At 40.0% G+C, this 19,169-nt stretch overlaps 1 protein-coding gene across 1 annotated transcript; it reads right to left on the bottom strand.

Moving 5' to 3' along the window:
- Positions 1–11,183: 11,183 nt before the first annotated feature.
- On the bottom strand, positions 11,184–18,837 carry hand2 (heart and neural crest derivatives expressed 2). Its single transcript, XM_046047717.1, has 2 exons — positions 17,992–18,837; positions 11,184–12,284 (listed from the first exon to the last, which is right to left on the bottom strand). Exons 1-2 carry the CDS (start codon positions 18,610–18,612, stop codon positions 12,153–12,155), a joined length of 753 nt encoding a protein of 250 aa, XP_045903673.1. The 5' UTR covers positions 18,613–18,837; the 3' UTR covers positions 11,184–12,152.
- Between the last annotated feature and the right edge of the window lie 332 nt (positions 18,838–19,169).

Genomic DNA, 19,169 nt, shown 5'->3' with positions numbered 1-19,169 from the left:
GGATTAATATTTGTTCTAGATCATTACTAAAAACTCCTATTGGGACGTGATAGTCTGAGAGACATAATGTATTTTGTCTCATGTGAATTGTTGAGAGAAGGTCAGTTTTTACACAAAAACATGTTTCTGTTAATTCACTGCTATATGTTATTGTATTTGAAATTAGTTTTATTTGGCATTATTTTGGATGGTCTTAGGAAATTCATCATTAATATTGTGATTAAAAATGTACTCAATGATGAACTTGCTTCTCGTGCACTTAAAAGCTGTTCATTCATTCTTTGAGAGGCCTCTTTTTTACGCAGTCTGGTGTAATAATGTCACAGCTTGGTTGCATAGAATATAACAAAGTTTGCACTATGTAGTAATGCAGCGCTATATTTTAGCATTTTTACAGTATTATGCAATGAAATCAATTTATTGCATTGTTTCGTAACATTGTGTGACATCAGCGTAAATCAGCAACACTACAAAGAGCATTTTTTGTCTGCACACTAGCAAATCTAAAACAATTTTTACCACTATTTTATTTATATAACATGTTTGAGATTACTTAAATAGAGCAGATAATATGTGTTTCCCCTGTGATGATGGATCACAGAGGTAGGGAAACGGCCACCCAGGATTAAGACCTGCCAACATCGCAACTAATGACCAATAAACTACCAGCCCGACTGACCTGCTGACACTACAGTTACTCAAAGCAGAATGGAGGAGAGAAGAGCGTAATGACTTTATGTCATGCCTTTTTTTTTAAAGATCATTTAAATTAAAGCTGGAGGCGGTTTGCTAAGTTTGCTTAGTTTTGATTGAGTTTTTGAGCATCCCTAGCCGTTTCACTGTTCATTTCAGCTCAATAAATAAATATCTTTCTCTTGTAAGTTGAATACTGTAGTAGATACTCCTTTGTATTTATTTCAAAAACAATAACACATGAATGCAATTTAGCTCTATGACTTGGAAGTCTGGGATGTCAGACATTAGTACATAAACACACAATCACTCAGTCAACACATCCAAACTGGACCTGGTTTAATTGTCTGTTCATCGCCTCAATACTTTACATAAAGTTAAAAACTAAAACTCAACCTAAGTCAAATGCAATAAGATAACAAAGCAAGAATATTGTGAGAAAAATAAAGCAACGGGAAATCATACCGTGAGAAGGAAATAAGAAAGATGAAAAATGAGAAGCAAAAGATCAGGGTGGCAAAATGTTTTGCAATTAATGACAAGAGAAAACATGGATTTGTTAGATAAAAGAAAAGAAACTATATTTGAATAAATAAATAAAATCAAGACAATCAGAAAAAAAGCAGAGATGAGATTTGAAACATTCAGTTTACTGATCTGACCCAGACTGTTCGGGAGCAAATACTGCCAGATATATTACCCAGAAATAAAAGACCATGTCACCGTAGTGAGGGGCCTAGCAGACCTGTGTGGGATCAGTAATTCCCTTATACACGGTAGACGTTGAGGAAGAACTTACAGGTAACAAGAAGGAAGTGAGCGCAGTAAATAATTGACCTAAAACGGAGTTTTGAGGAGTGATTTTAAAGATGATACTTGACATGCTGTGATGTTCCAAAGCTGCAGTACTGAGAGTTGAAAAGTTCCAGTCACCAGTAGGTGACTAACAAATGAAAGAGCTATGCCAGATTGCACTGTGGCTCAGAAGACGAGTATCATGTAGGAGGATCTTCAGGTTAAGTGAAGTAAAAACTCTAAGTCTCTCTAAGTCCACCAGCACCAGTAAATTAAGGCTGCTGATTGTTTTAAGAGTGAAGCCAGAGAAAAGGTGGATGAAGCCAGAATAAATTTAGAGTAACTGTTTCAAGATTAACAAAGCAGGGGGGGGGGGGGTCTCTTTAAGTTTCCTCTCTCAGGATTTCTGCTGTTTTCCTTTAATGTGTCCAGGTTTTTCCTCGTCTTCTCGGAGAACTTGCTGGGTTGTGAACGCGTTACAAAGCACTGGGCAATACAAATGCACTTGATTTTGTATTGACTAGATTTGATAGAACTGATTTTGACAATTTGCCACATTGATAAAATGTTGTGCACCCTTTTTCAAACGACCATGAAAAGGAAAGGTAAGAATCACAAGAAACACTGATTGGAGATTATTCATCACTTGCTTCCAGCACCAGATTGGAGATGTTTATCAAAGACTGAAACGATGCTACTTTGTTGGATCACATTTAAGTTACCGTTTCACAATTTTTGGAATACACACAAAGACTTTTTGCAAAGTTTACGTGCAGATCCACCTAAAAAATGTTTTGCACAAATAATTACAAACCTCCAAAGTGTGTAATTGATATTGTTTCAACTTTAAATATCACCATACCGGAATGTTTTAAAAATCAAACAAAAAAAAGAATTCTGGACAGCGTTTTCATATAAATCAAAATTAAACAAAACATACTGATATTATGTGCAAAGAAGCACACTAGTTTCTTACATTTTGGCAAACACACACATGTGCATTAAACTTGTCTTTCCATCCATGGATGGGTGTTGCCTGAACTGAACACACGGTTGCTTCTCTGAAATCTCCTGAGAGGCAAGTTGTTGCAGGAAATGATGGGGAAAGTTTGTTGTGTATGTACAGACTTTATTACCTAAGGTTACTCCAACACAGCAAACACCTCTCTCCTACTCTGACTCATGTTTCCACCACTGTCTTCCTGCAACAACTCGTTTCTCACGAGATTTCAGAGCGAGAATTTCCCTTGAGCGAGATTTAAGTTTCCTGTTAATGAAGGGTGTCACCGGTCGTCAGACACCTGGTGTAACAGTCGGAGCCTGTCGCTGGACGTCATTTTGACGTGCAAAACTGGCCTGAAGGAATATTTTGCAGCTTGTTCAGCTGCCAGCTGAAGCATCTACTGCACAGATCCAAAACATTTTGTACCTACTAGTCATTTCAACACCAAAATATGTGAAACTATCCTTTAACAAAATAAGTATCTCAGAATTACAGACCATCAGTTTTTGTGGAAATCAGAAACGAGATATGTAATGAATGTAAAGTATATTTAATTACAAAAACACAGCCACGTCTTAAATGACCTAGAGAATGACTACGGGTGTTGTGCATTAAGAGGGTAGTGATCCAAAACAGATTTTTATTCAAAAAAAAAGAAAGGAAACATTTGAATTAGGATTTGTGATGAGGAAAAAACAAGCTGAGGAATTTGCGGAATACCTGGAATTCTCAGAGATGATATAGAAAATAAGTGGGTCACTTTTGACCCATATTGTGCATCAAAGGGTTAAACATGCGCTCATGTGACTGCAATATTGTAAGCTTGAACATATTTTTCTAAATCTGTCCATTGCAGAATCAAACAACAATTGAAGTCGCACACAGTATGTAAAAAATGAGAATAAATGTCAATCATTGCTATATATTGGTTAGCAGTGTCACAGCACTTGCTAGAAATGTGAAGAAGTAAATAACACGAATCCCAGTGTGGTTTGCTGTAAGACATTTGTATGTCAATTATGGAATCAGTTACTTGAAATGGAAGAAAGCAGGCTGACAAGAAACTTATTTGTTGTAAACAAGTAGTTAGCTTTTGGTTAAAAGCCGTGTACTGAACTTACTGAACCTCTGAACATCTGAAGATGAGACCTGAAACTGAATCTCTTTAACTGTGTAAGTTTATCAAGAAAAAAAGCTGATTTGTTCAATATGCTGTCTAAATGATGGAGACAAAAAAACCCCACTTTATTTTCTGTTTACCTTTTACTGAGAACTGTGAAATACTTTGTTTAGTAAGATTATAACAGGAATTGATTTTGTAAATATGGAGCTGAGGGTGACTGTTCACATGTGAAATATGTAAAATAATAATGTTATTAGAAGAAAGTCTGGGAGATTAGGTGGAAAAAAACATGAAATGATTATGACAGTATATAGAACTACTTTTTTTGGTTTGGTAAATGTATAACTGGAAGATGCATGTTATATATTATATATTTTTTTTTATGTTTGATAAATAACTGTCTTATAACGCATGTGTGACGGGCTGAAAGTTTGACATGGCAAAGATTTGAAATCTAACTAATAAGAGCATTAAAAATTAAAATGGCTAAATGGCTAAAATGGATTTATGGGGACTTGAGTAACCCATAAATCCACTTCAGACAACTTGTCTTTAATGTCTTCAGACCCAACACAAAGTCTTTCAGAATTTGGTATACTTGGTAAATATTGAATGATTTACACTAAGCTCAATAACGTGACAGGTTCCCTTGTATTGTTCGCTCTTTGTCGACTGGACAGAGTGACGATATGTCTTTCTAATGTTTTATACTATGACCAAGATACATCAGAAGCTTAGCAAGACTTCACAATGACATAAGACAGCGAAAAGCATTCAATCCTCACACATAAGAAGCAGGAACCAGTGAATGTTCAACATTTTGGCTTGATAAATGATTGAATGATTAACTGATCCAAATTTGGGACAATGAACTTCCTGTTGACTAAATGTTTCAGCCCTTCCCTGAATATATTCATAACTATATCCTGGTGGTTTAAATGTGTAGTGAAAGACACTTTGGGTTCAAAATATTATAATTATTTAGTTATAGTTCATTTGTAGATGGTGGAGTTTATTCTTCTTGATGGATGCTCCTCATTGCCCCTTCAAAAGAGGAAAAGGACTCTATTGCTTTGTGTTCACTGTGTTGGAGCTGGTAAAAGCAGCGTGACACATTTTGAGTCCCAAGCTGCAGGCTGGAGCAGGGCCGGACTGAGATGATAATTCAGGGCCAGGAATCTAACGTCAGTCCTGTTAAAAAAACAACAAGTGTCTTCAGTTTCAAGAGTTTGTCAGTTGCACATCCTTTTTAAGGCAACAGGCACAAATATTATTTATCATTTCTGTGCACTTTTGAAGAGTTTGTTTTGCACCAGGCATTTTCTCAGACTTCTGATTATGTTTATCATCATGAAGCTCTGAGTAACTGGAGAAGCTTCCACCTGACAGAAACAAGTTCCCAGATTATAATAACATTTTATTATTTTATTGTGAATAAACATCTCTTGCTTTCCTACATATCATGATTAACTATTTGAAAACATAGAATAAACTTTGGAAAGGTAGCTGCGATGTGACGTAGTGCTCTGTTAGTATGTTGTTTCTCTTTTAAACTCGTCCTTGCTCGTGAAGATATCTGTAATTTTACAGCATTTAGTGGCACTTTCCTCCCGGGCTTTCTGCTTTCAATGCTCTCCCTCTCAGCCCTACGTTTTCTCGTTCTCTCTCTTCTTTTGTTGATGTGTAGGTGCATGTGACCAAAAACCGTGTGATGACAGACAGACCTCATGAAAGGGGGACTGAAGGTCTACAGTTCTGAGGGACTTTAATGGCCAGTGTTGTTTTCTCTTTAAAACTGGACTGACACTACAGAGCCGTCAGCTTGCCAGGTCACGAGGAATTCTCCCGGTGCTCCCAATGGCAAGCCCGGCTCTGGACTGACGACCTGCTGTTCTGTAGATTGCTCTCCACAGGCCTAATTGAAAGAAGGCTCCACATGGTAAGAAGCTATACATTCTCCAGATATATTTGTTCTCTTTTTTTTCTGGTTCTTTCTTTTTCTCTTTTCATTTCTTTTTTTTGTCTATAAAAAGAGAACAATGGGCAGGCTGTCTTCGGTTTGGCTCCTAATTAATCCAATACTTCCTCCTTATGGCAGGGGCAGATTAGAAGATGAAAAACACTTTTTTCATAGTCTCTTTTGATGGAAAACCGTATCTGTATGTGGTGTGTGTGTGATGTGTTGCGTCATAGCAACCCAGCAGATATAGTTTCAAAGGCTGCCGATGGCCCACGTCTTCTCTCCACCTCACTTTTCTCCTCCTTCTCTGTCTCTTTATCTTTTTACATTGTACCTTAACATACTGCTTTTTCACATTGAAAACACCATCACACACTTTTTCTAATAGCTATATGTGCTCACTCTTCGCAATAATAGCCATAAATCATTGTGTTCACTGATGCACATCTTCTTGCGTTAGTTCAGCAGCTGTTTAAGCATCATCTTTGTGTTTCAGGAGGAAAGCGGGGGAAAAAATCCAGGTCATTTGGAAGAAATGGCGCCGCCTGGTGGAGGAGAAACGCAGGAGCAGAAAATGGTGAGGAGGCGGGAGAGGAAGGAGGAGGAAGGAGCGAGAAAGAGAGGGGCTGCGTGAAGTAATGGCTGCCAGATGTTCTGGTATTATCGAAGGGGAAAAATTCTATTCCAGCCGTAGTCATCTATCATGTTAGCCAGTGGACTGCCCTTAGAGGCCAGCAGATAGGCAGGAGACATGAAAAGAGATAAGTGTGTGTGTGATGGTGGTGTTGTCAGGGAGGTGTGTTATTATAAACCTAGATATTGGTATGTGCTGTTGAGTACTTAATGTCTCACTGCGTTTTGAAAGCAAAAACTGTTGTGAGTTCTGGGAAATGTGTGTTACATGGTGAGTCCGATGAAACTTTTTTAAACTTTTCTATTTTTTATTATTTTACAATTGTATTATTATTATTATTATTATTATTATTATTTTATTCATTGTTAATTAATCTTTTTTTCTTTTGACTTAAAATGGATAGAATTGTTTCAGAAAATGTGTTTAAAAAAAATGAAAAGGAGGATGTGCATGGAAATATTTGCATGCATTATGAAATAACTTCAACTCACATGTATGAGTATATGCAAATATGAAATACTTACAATCGTGGCAGTTCTCCTCCATGACAGGTCCAGCAATCTACTTACGAGCTCCCCATCAAAATGAATAATCATTTTGTTTAATTGAATTAAACATACAGCCGAGTTTTCACTGGCTGTGAAACAGTCTCAGTTTAATAGTGATGCCTCTGCATGACCTACATAAGTAAACAAGACTATCAGTGAGAAGATTGGCTACCTTTACATATTTAACCTTAATGCCTGTTTTACAGCGTGCAGCCCGCAAGAGCCCATGTTTACATTTTCCCAGGCAAAGTTTCACAATGATTGTTATGTTAGCCATTTAAAAGGAAGCAGAAGGAGATTTTTCTTAAGATAATTTTATTTTTGTCTTTATATTTTATGGCTATAGAAGAAAGGTATGCGCAGTCACTGCATATTCCTACATAATTGCATGGCTTTTCAACATGCACTGCTGAACAAACAGGCTCACATTTGACTGTACGTACAAATCCTCATGGCTTTCCAAAGGGGATAAGATGCTATGCTTCCTTTACTTTGATGCAGTTGGAGTTTCCTAAAAAAAAAAAAATGTATTTGATACAAACTAATTTTCATGATCAAGAGAGGCAAAGATGAACTCTCTTCTACGGTCTCTTTGAGAGGAAGGAGATAATGAATGCGTAAGCAGTCAGGAAAGACTTACCCAGAAAGATGACTTACAGGCTTAGAGACTCATAGACCAGCCCCAGGGAGTTATCTGCATGACTCAACCAGTCATTCAGTAGTCTGCAGTGACTCCACAGCCAACTAGTCACATCCTATCATTGTCATTGATTGGCCCAAAGGGGGTGCTGTCTCATATTAGGAAACAGTATTTTCGGCGCTGCCTTTGCTTGGTGGTCAATCTGTGTCGTGCTTTCAGCTGTGATTCTACTGTACTACCTGCACTGTGTACTGTACATGCATAGTATAATACTGAGGATCCAGTCACCATTACTTGTTTTTTATTTGCTCATCACAACCGTCATGGACTTAGTGAGCTTGAGGAACACTGTTATCTTCAGAATCAGCGCTGAGCTGAGAATCCACCTGAGTAGGAAGCAGGTCAAGGTGTTTTTAGCCTTGTGTGCCATGAAGATGCTGAGAGTGAAATGACCCTAAAATCTAAAGAAAATCTTAAAAAGGCGAGCAGGCAAATGTGAGAATGTGGAGTCCAACATCAAGAACAAGTGTGAGGCTTCAGACCCTCATCCGGCCATTGGTTAAGGAAGCTTTTCAACAAAGACCTGGTCCGTCGCTGCTACAGATGAGGGTTTAGAACGCGGTACGTACTTGTGGAGGTCGTTTGCTGAGACGGGGCTTTGCCTGCACTGCACTCTTATTCGCAATACAAAGCTCTGCTGATGTGCCCGGGCAAAAACAAAATGTGGATTAAACACACAGTAAACATACAGTATGTTCGATGAGCCTTTGTCACCCTTTGCCTCACATATATAATGATAATTTTATAATGATAATAATAGCTCCTTTCCATTGCAGTTGCACGTTTTGTCATTAGATGATAAGCACAGTTGGCCATTTGAAATATAAAGTGTGTGCATTTACTTTGTTTTAATAACATTCATAAAATATTAATATATACAGGTACAGCTTTGGCTCAGCTTGTGACATCAGATGCTTGTTTATTATTATACGAGATGTTCTTTTGCTGTTTATCAGTGAGGATATTTAGTGTTTTTTTGTAGTTGTGGGCCTTAGTTTGCTCCCTACAGCTGACTCAGAGACACACAGCTTCCTTAGCTTGAAGTGTGTGTATTTATGTGTGTGTGTGTGTGTGTGTGTCCCGGTCATTGTGGGGTCATCTCTGTCTGACGCCAGCTCTTTCACTAATTATCTGCTCTCCTGTCTTCACCCGAGGCCAGGCTCAGGCCATTACAACTCACGTTAGTCTTTGTCAAGGAGAGAAAAATCCTCACAGTCCTCTCTTCTTTTTTTTTTTTCCCCATCTCCCACCAACAACATACCAACCGGGATGCCAGATAAGGCCTTATCAACAGATGACCGACTGACAGCTCAATCAGATACCGCGGCAATATGAAGGCCGGGATGCATGTCAATAACTGTTGTATGGGGGGGGGGGTACACAGTGTGTTATTGTTCCAGCAGTCGACATGATGAAACTTTATTTGTTAATGGGTTTGACTGCTACAAGTTTGGGATTATTTATTTGCCACAAACCTCAAAAAAAAAAAATGTCCAGCCCACAGACTTTTTACTTTGTCAGGGTGAAGGAACAAGTGAAATCATTAAACCACAGGACTAAAAAACATTTAATTTTAAATGCACAGCTTCCGTTTGTCACAAGACATCATGGTGACTTACACTGGGAGAAAATGTATCTTTTAAAATGCTAAATGAACAACTGTTTCCCACTTTATTAGTATTGTTTAGTCGAGATATTAAGTCTTAAAGTGGGATGACGTTTCCCAGTGGGGGTGTTGCAGTAGTTACCAGTCTATCGTTAGGCAGAGTTCACTTTATGATAGAGACAATCCTGAAGAAGATTCCTTTATGGTCTTCACAACAGCAAATGCTACAAGCACCAGTAACAGGAAGAAGTTCAGTTTTACCAAGCGTGATTCTCCATGTGACATTTAAAATTTTTGAGGGGGTGCACAGCAGCCACAGTGGAATGCTCGTTACGCTACAGTGAAGGCACCAGAGTCTGCCGAAGAAACACGATTCCTTTGCAAGGAAGGACATTTCAGGGTTTGCTCGACTGACAGCAATCACGGTCTATTGTTTGTAACCGCAGGTACAGCACCAAACATCCCTGTACAAAAATCAAAACAGGCTTTAATGTCGACCAGAGAGATAGAGACTGAGCCAAGTGATGAACTTCTTTCAGATATTTGGACTGCAGCGAATAAACCTCAAATCACGTTTTGACCTTTTCCATTTGGTTCCCACCTGCCTGCTAAAGACAGCATCTGCCTATTGGTGTGTTCAAGTGGGACGTGAGAAAGTGTGTCACCGTTGGCAGCAAACCCAGCAACAAAACCATCCACTGTTCAAAATAATATGCAACATTCACATAAAAACACAACCGACACAAAAGGAGATCTGCTGACGGTCATTCGCTGCTGAATCTGCTGAAGGAAAGTCTTTTGATTCAGATTTTACACAAAACATCCGACTAAAGTTGCTGAAAATGACCAAGATTGCTGAAATATTTCTTTTCTTGATGACAGAGTTGACGGCGCTGCTTATTGAGCTCTCCGCTCTGCTGTCCTCTCCCCTGCATTGTTTCCTCTCCGGTCCACCAACAAAAAAGAACACAGGAATCGTCAAATAATCACGATTACATTAACTCGACTTGATGTATCAAAGACTGGACTAGATATGTCATCGGTGTTTGTGGAAATTAGAAAGCGAACACCAGTAAAATATCAATAACATAAATAATATTCCTGATTTAAAATATAGAGCGAAGTTTAGAAAGACTCAGACATCAGTCAGTCCTCCCTCTGCTGCTGATGTGATTCACTGCCTGCAGGTAGCGCTGCTAGAGAGAGCTTGCTGAGACATGAAAGTTGTGAAATGTCCAGTGGGAATCAAACCCAGCTCTCCCACATCAGATGCAAGGTTACTTATGTACTGCGCCATCGCCACTCATCAGGAGAAATTTGGGGTTCAGTATCTTGCCTGAAGACACTTTCGCATGCGGACCTGTGGACAAACTGCAGATCGTCTCATTAGTGGGTGACCCGCTTTACTTCTAAGCCACAGTCCATTTTTAACGAGTTAGAAGGAGTGTATACCTTTTTAACGATTTTAATGTGGAGAGAATATGCCTTTTTGCTGGAATATCATCTCAGACACACATTATCGTTCCACGCAGAATATTTGTCTTTATGTTTTAATACATGTGAGATCTTTAAAAACATCAACTCTCCCACGGTGCGGCAGTAAGATGTCATCCTGTCCTTCTCCTTCCTCCCGATAGCAAGGTAGAAAGAGAGACATCACAAAGACATCACAAAGACATCACAAAGACATACCATGTGCCGATACAGAGAATGAGCTCTGTATTCTGTAGCTGAACACTGATGACACTTTTGCATGGACGCATTAACCCAGTTATCTAAACTGATTCTTTCTATCTGAAAACAAATTAAATGTATGTTACAATCATCCATTGCATGCAGCACAACTATTAGAAATATGGAAGTTCAAAGATGAACCAGGAAATGTGCAACACCTGCCAATCAATTTGTGACACATTTCTAAAAGATTTTTAGATTATCTGTTTGATTATTATTCCCCCCCTTTGAAAGCGCGAACCATTTTCCCACACTGAACAACAGGAAACTTTAGGGCTGATGTTTTAATGCAGATTGAAGCCACTGTGGATAACGTTCACTTGTTACTTCTGAATGTTGCCCCTGTTGGACCAACCGGCAATAGGAAATAAGCCCAGTTTGCATCAGTCACCATGTAACCAGTTGGTGGTTTATTAAATTCAAGACACTGTTTACATCTCACATTAAGCATTATTTAGACTCCCACCACATTTTAACACCACAACATGGACACTTCATCATTACATTTACAAACCAAATTCGCCAGGGGGAAGACAGATGGAGAGAGAGAGAGAGAGAGAGAGAGAGAAGTTTTCAGTCAGCGGGATGGCTGTTTGGTTCCTCTAAGGGCCACATTGCACATAAATATATTCAGTTAAATAAAGCAGACAGCACGTCAACATCACGTGTGTGTGGGGGGGGCAACGTAGGCTACACATCTGGTAACATAACTCAACTTTTATGGACCTCTCTTTCATTTGGCAAAGCCAAATCCCATCCACCAAACAGCCCCTACTGTGGGGGGGTTCTGCTGACCCACAGGGCGGTCTGATCCCGTCCATCCCCTCCGACCCTAGCCTATCTCTAATGCACGCAGACACCTACTGTATTTTAATTTAACTTATCCCAAAGTTTTCAAGGACATCAAACATGTTGATAACTGACAAAACATCCAGAATATTTCCATAATCCACTGTGAGACGTCGTAAACACGTAGAGCTCTTTGGTTTAGATTTTTTCAATTAAACTTTTAATGTGTGATATTTGTCTTACGGGTTGTTTCTGGAGGAAATCGGGTTCAAGATTTTAAAATACAGAATTGAGCCACAGAAAGCGCCTCTGCTGATTTAATGCGGGGGAGTTAGAAATCTGAAGTTATGTTCTATTAAAAGAACTCCAACCAGTAAACTGCCGTTTCCTTCGTGGCTCACCATAGCAAAGTGAACGGAGCTCTACAAGCAGTCCCGCGTCCGCCGCCCCGTGGGAAGTCACCCGGTCCGGAGAGAGGATGGCTGCTGCCTGCGGGCTGCAGGTCTGCAGAGCCCGTCATCATTGTCCCGAGAAGAGCGCCATCAACTTGCGGGAGAGAGGGAGGCGTTACTGTTTGAGTTCCAGAGCCCAGACGTGTTGAGGCCACCCTGTCCGTCCTTTGCTCTTCTTATCGCTCACTACCGAGGAGGATGACGACGATGATGATGACGACGACGAAGATGTCTTTGGGATCTCCACCTGCAGACACATGGCATTTATTGTTATTTATATGGTGCATATTGATCCTAATAACCCAGGTGTAATTCAGCAGAAGCTGTAGGTCTATTTTTAGACAGGGACAGCGTGACGGTAGCCTTTGTCTCCATGAATTATTTGACTTGCGATTTCGCTAATATGCCGCTTTATAAGGTTTCCCAATTTTGCAACACTTGGCATTCCCAGCTTTGAAGGCAGATACTGAAGGAAGCATGCAACTGGCTTGGATATATTGACCTGTGCTCACTGTACGTGAGAGCGCACCTTTCGCTTTCCATGGCCCGCTTCGGAGCGACAGTCCATTCTGTTTGCCTGTGTTTGCGGTGGAACAATCTTGCATTTGGGACCAGCCCATATGGTTAATGCTCCAGAACACACAGTTTACACACATCAGTGATTTTCTATAGATACCCGTAAGACTTATTAACAACGATGTTGAAGTCACAGAAGAATAACCTGTGGGCCTATGTGTTTACAAGCTCCACACGTTTACATGTAGCCTTTACGGCCCGCGGCCTTCCTCTGGTGTCCGGGCATAACAGCTTTCTCTGACTGAACTGAAACCTTGTTAATGAATATAATATTAGTTACAGCCTAAACTGTTCAACTGCGCGGGTCAACATATTTCACCCTGTTAAGATCGGCGACTCTGAAGGATTTAATGTTGTAGAGAGCATGATCAACTAAAAGGAAACAGCTTTAAATGTTAAAGATAAATTAAAATTTGTTATTATTTGTAATGTATTTTTTCTGAGCCTGCATGTTTACTTGCTGTTTCCATCCGCCAAAAGCTTTTCCTGAAACCACGTTCAGCCTAATCAAAAATATATTCATTTAATAGCCTATAGCCTATATTAGAACAGCATTATAGTAATAGATTTTTTTATTTTTTATTAACGATGTACGCTGTTTAAATACATGTAGAAAGGCGCACGCAAGGAGAACGTCCTTCCCCAGGTTTAAAGCCTTATTGTTGTAAACCCAATTTCTTAACTAACAGTGAGTGTACAGGCGTTGTCCTTAAAAATAATAGTGATAATAATAATAATAATAATAAATGACTGTGTTGTGTGTGAAGGCGCAGTAACTCTAACCTGCTATTTTCAAGTCCACCAATCGGCTACAGGCGGGAGAAAAAAAACCACATTTGAAACTGAGGGATATTCGAGTAGGCCTGATTTATTTTGCAGAGTGATGTGCGAAATATCAAATACACGATAATATAAAATATGAGCATTGCTCGAACAGGACAGATCAGGTGCAATACAGGTAAACGATTCAAGAATTCAAGACTTTGTAAAGGAAATTTTGTAACAATGGGTGATTTTACTTTACTTCTTGCTACAGAGAAATGCTTTTTAAAGTAGGACTTTCGTATAATTAGGCCTACTTAAAGAAGCGTGCTTGGTTTTAATATTTTGTCAACACTGATCGATTCTTTTATTTGTCGCTATGCTGCAGTTTCTGCGTTTACGTTGTTCTATTAACCAAATAAAGCAAACAAAGAAAGAAAAGAGAGCTCTGCAGTTCTAAAGGTTGGTGCACAACGTTTCTGTAATTACTGCAAACAGGAGTCTGTGATGGTTTACACAACTGTACAGCAGACATCCAAACAAGCTAATCCCCATTCTTTTTATTGTATAATGTTCTTTTACATTCTAGTTTCCGGGCCGCAGCTGCGTCATCGGCCGGAACAGCGTGATCTGTTCTTTCTGCAAAAGTTAGGCTGGATGAAATGTCAGTTTTTTCATTGACAGGAAGGAAAGGGCTAATAATAATAATAGTAATAATAATAATAATAATGGATGTGGATAAACTACTAACTGGATCTGTGAGTGAAGAATTAAATAGACCTGCATTGTTTTTTAATCCTGGGCCTCCACTCTTCATGTTATTATTACAAACACAATTGAACTATGAACATTTTGATTAAAAGCACATTATAAGAACAGATCTTTTTTTTTTTTTTTCATGTCAAATAATTAATAAATCATAACTTTTTAACTGCACATTTGCCACCTGTACTATAACCTTCTGAAATTATCAAAAATATAAAAATACAAATAAATATCATGTAACCAGTATGTGTTTAATAGTAGGTGAAAGCAGTAGATAATGCCTCATCACTTCAACTTAAACCTTATTAAATACTCACAGGCTAACAGCCAGTAGGGCTTTAATTGAAGGATTTTTGAAGGTTCTTGCAGCAGACAAGTGACACCACTTTCCAGCCCCAGTAATTTGTCTACACAGTGATCCAGGCTCTACCAGTCTGCAGGCTACCTATCACTGAAAGTAAAACCGCTGCTGGTGTCTCTCCAGTGAGGCTGCTCAAAGCATCACTGGCATGTAAAATTACTCTGTATATCCTGCACATTTACTCTTTCCATTGTCCTGAAAATGTAAGATGTCCCTGAGTGTTTTGAAAGGCGTGCCCAAATAAAATGTATAATCATAATACCAATAATAATAATAATACCAATAATAATAATAATTAATATAATTATATCAATTACAGGATAATACCAAAATGCTATCAAGCATGATTTTTTTTTCAACACTGCAACAAAATGAAATAGCGTGCTGTTATTCAGTCAGTAACACTGAGGTCTAAATCGATCAGAAATAAGTAACTAAATAAGTAAATAACTATCTACATTCACATTAATAATCAGTTTGCTGCTGCACTGTGATATATATATTTAGGCAATGATTAAATAAAAATTCATGCAAAAATGTATAATAAAAAACTTAGATTCAGAGTAAAACTGATCAAGGCGAGGTTCAGCATCTGTCATGATTCAAATCTGACAGCAAATGTTTGTATGAATTGTAAAAAAATCTATATTTTAACAATCTCCTGCAAACCCAGTGTAATATAAACTCAGACTCCCTGGGCTATTACCTCAAGTCCCCCCTTATTTGCAAGCTTAGAGGTCCATCCTCTTAAACACACTTTAAATTCATTTATGGGTTAACCACTTAATCATTACTGTAAGAGCACACTGAGAAGCATAGGCAACGTCAAGTGCTTACCTTATAGCTACACCGAGATTCAAACTCACTTAAAGGTACTACGTGTTCCACCATAATAAAAGGTTTGAAACACGCTTTAAACAAATTAAGGAATTCTGTGCACATTTATGACATCTTTTTATTCAACTGTCTCAGTTGTAGCAGGGAGTTGCGTGAAAGAGTTGACATGAGTTATTAGCAGGACTACATCCTCCTATTAGTGATTGCAGTTTGAAATGTGAGGGAAAATTTGCTTTCTGGCTTCAATTATGCACCACACTTCCTATAGGCAGCGTGCTAGGCAACAGACAGGAAATAATTATTCTGTTCTATTCTCTTGTAGTCTATCCTGACCTGCTACATGGTTATGTATTGTTTGTTCCTGCACATAACTTTCCCGGCTGGACTAAAGAACAACAACATGCAGCTTTTATCAAAGCATGTAATCGATGATATGATGTTTGCATAGTAGTAAATCAAATGAATTACGACTTTTAGCCAGTGATCATGAAGGGGATATGTAACTCAAATATAAATAAAATAGCTGGCTACTGTGTTGAAAGAGCACATGTGGAATAATTCTTAAGTCCTGTGAATGCAAAATGCAAGACAGTTGAAACGGGTTTAATTTCTAGATGTGCAAAACAATAAATCTTGTAACGCTGCAGCCATAGGGTACAGACAGCATATGCAGATGTGGGACCAAACCCATGTGGATAATATAGAGGGCTGTAAGGAGCAAACCATCAAAAAGTGTTGCTAAGACTAATAGTTTAGAGTCCACAGGGCTGAACCTGCCCCCCCTCCCTCCGGCTCCAAGCTGTCTGAGGATGCCAACCAATTTTCTGGCTCCAATGTTATATAGACTTCATCATTTGGACTATACCATTATTGTGTAAACTATTTTTGTTTATAATTTTCAACTGTATGGAAAGGAAATGAGGTTTCAAGTGTCAATTATAAAAATGGGTAAACACTTATATTTGACTGTTTACTCTCTCTTTAGCAGTCATCCCACATTCACTGGGTTTTTTTTATTCCTCCCCCAAATACATGGGTCCATAAGATCGCCCTCCATTTGTGTATGTGTGCAATTCATGCACAGGAAAAGTCTGTGTTGCTGTTTATGTCTTTCTCTCCTGGCCGTTGGTCCACAGTGTCAGCCTGTACTGGTCCCACAGTCTAGATAGTTGCTAATATTATATTACATATATTATTATAAAATAATCATTTAAAAATAAAAATCCCAAACAACCACTGTTTCCTAATTTACATTTATTTACATTTATTGTCAGTATTATTTCTGCATCTTGCTGGCTTTGGTACCAAGTGTAAAAAGGCCTCTGCTGAGAGCCGACTATTTTAGGCCACTCAGTCTCCCATCTTCATCTTCTCCTTACTAAATTAGATTGGGATCAAAGCCAATCAGAAAAAATATTCATGGCTTCCTACTGAATCTTGGTCAAATTAGAGCCGCCAGGCTCCTGCTTGTTATTTATCGTGCCATCGTTGTCACGATGCAGACAATATTAATAACCCTGGGGTCGCACATCATAGAAAAACATGAACGCGAAGTTAAACCAGTTTGTCACACACTGACATTACACTGGAATGACTTTCAGCTTTATCCTGCAAATGAAAGCAGCCTGCCCCGCCGAGCCAACATAATATTTTCCTAATGTAAAAATGCTTCGGGAGCCTCGTTTGCAGATCGCACATGTAAAAGCAATGAAGGCGAATGACGAGACATAGTCGTGCAAGATCCTCCATACATTCAGTGGACAAGTAGCATTTAAATAGACTCTATATGCAAAAAAAAAAAAAAAAAAAAAATACCAAAAGCAATAGAAGATTGATTGGAATAAAAATAAAGTTTATGGATATGCCATGCAAAACTGATCCGCATTTTTTTTTTGGAGAAAGCTCAGTTGACCCGTGTTTTATACTTTGTATTTTTTGAGCTGATTTCACACCAAATTGTCTTATTTGACAATAAATTTAAAATAGATTTTGGAGTGATTATTCTGATGCAAGAGGGAACGGCGCGTTTCGATGTGTTCACATTAGCCCGCTGCTTCACGCCGAACGCTGCCCTTTGACCACCAGTAGGCCTAATGATGAGGAGGTGTTTAAAGGATGGTCGGCTTTGACCTTCAGTTGTTAATCTTGATGAGATAAATCATTAAAAGGAAGGAGGAATAATAATAACATGTATCATCTCCTTATGAATTTCAAAAATACATGTAAAGAAATGTGACTGCAGTTTCCAGGCTATAGTTTACCTCCCCATCACTTTAGGTCCTTAAAACGTGACTGCTTAATCCCCGAACGGCACTGCTGAAGGCTACAGCTTCTTTTTTCCATTACCGGCCTGTAAAATGAGTCTACAGCAGCATGTCTGCCGAACTGCAGACTCGGAAAAGGCCTTTAATTATAAAGCCAAAGTATTTTAAACTACTGGCTACACACACACACACACACACACACACACACACACACAAACAATTAGCAGACTGTGAACTATTGCTATGAGAGTGTAAACTATGCGGGTTATGATAACTGATAACTGTGAAGTTATTTACTTTCCTGTTATTTAAAACAGTTTGAGCACACGCGGCCCCCTCAGCTAAGTTCAGGAGTCTCCTGTCTTGGTGCGCAGGCTTCATGCTCTTACCGTCTCTCTCTTCCTCCTCTCCTCCCGAGCCTCAGTCTTTTTCAGCTCGGCCTTGAAAGCCTGCGTGTCTCCGTGCTGTCCATCCTTGTCCAGGATGTCCATCAGGTAGGAGATGTAACTGGTGGCCAGCCGCAGCGTCTTGATCTTGGACAGCTTGGTGTCGGCCGGGACGTTGGGGATACACTCCCTTAGCTCCGCAAAGGCCGAGTTGATGCTCTGGGTCCGCCGCCTCTCCTTACGGTTGGCCGTGGGTCTCCGCTTCACTGGCCGAGGATGTGTGTGGTGGTGGTGGTGCATACCGACCGTGGCTCCGTTCACCGAGATGGCGCCGGTCCCCGGAAGCAAGCCGCCGGGTCCGTAGTGATGATGGTGGTGATGGTGGGGGTCCAGGCCGCCCGTAGACCCGCCGCCACTGTTGCCATGGTACTCTGGGCTGTAGCCGGGCGCGAGGCTATATTCGGTGGGAGACATATCCGCGTGGCTTATCAGCCAGCTCGTAAAGTACGGAGGAGCCCCGGTGTCCTCGTGACACCGACCTGCCGCCGCGGCATGCAGCGAATAGTGGTGGCTGTCGTGGTGGTGCATGACCGGGTGGTGAGGGAAGCCTGAGACGAGACTCATAGTGACACACACAATCACGCACTCACGCGCGCACACACTCTCTTGCACACGCGCACACACGCAGGTCCTTCTCGGGTGCTGCAGCAGTAAGCTCGCCTTCGCTGTTTAATGGTGGTCCGGGGCAGATGTTTGCATCCTGAGTGACCACGCAGCGGCTTCCGACAGACACAGACCTCCTGGTCCGATCGTGGCGTTCGGTATTCCGTGCAGCAGTGAGCTAGACCCGGGCTAGTCCTGTCTATAGTGGCCCTGTAGGCCGCTCACTTCTGACCAAACAACTCCTCCTCCTCTCAGACATTGTTCCTCTCCCTCCTCCTCCAGTTTGGCCTATGAAGTCACAGCAGCCTCATTCCTCTCTTCTTCTTGTAGAACTTCGCAGTGCGTATTCCTCTGCAGGCCTACTTCATACTATCCCTGTCTGTGTGAGTCAGTTAGCAGCTGTCAGCCTCAGAGCCGTTTGGCAAGGCAGGACCATTCTGGGCAGGCACCAGGTCACTACTGGCTAGTTGATAGGCTACTGGGCTATGGTAAAGCCAGCTGAACAGCAGAGAGAGTCT

This window comes from Micropterus dolomieu, linkage group LG04, assembly GCF_021292245.1.
Source record: "Micropterus dolomieu isolate WLL.071019.BEF.003 ecotype Adirondacks linkage group LG04, ASM2129224v1, whole genome shotgun sequence".
Lineage (NCBI taxonomy): Eukaryota > Metazoa > Chordata > Actinopteri > Centrarchiformes > Centrarchidae > Micropterus > Micropterus dolomieu.
Note: the sequence above shows the minus strand (reverse complement) of the source record. Positions and strands in the feature narration are given on the sequence as shown.

Coding starts and splice junctions, on each gene's coding strand:
- hand2 (XM_046047717.1), bottom strand. CDS start 18,612: ATGAGTCTCGTCTCAGGCTTCCCTCACCACCCGGTCATGCACCACCAC. Junction 12,285..17,991: donor AGAGGAGGAAGAGAGAGACG/GTAAGAGCATGA, acceptor ATGTGTCTGCAG/GTGGAGATCCCAAAGACATC.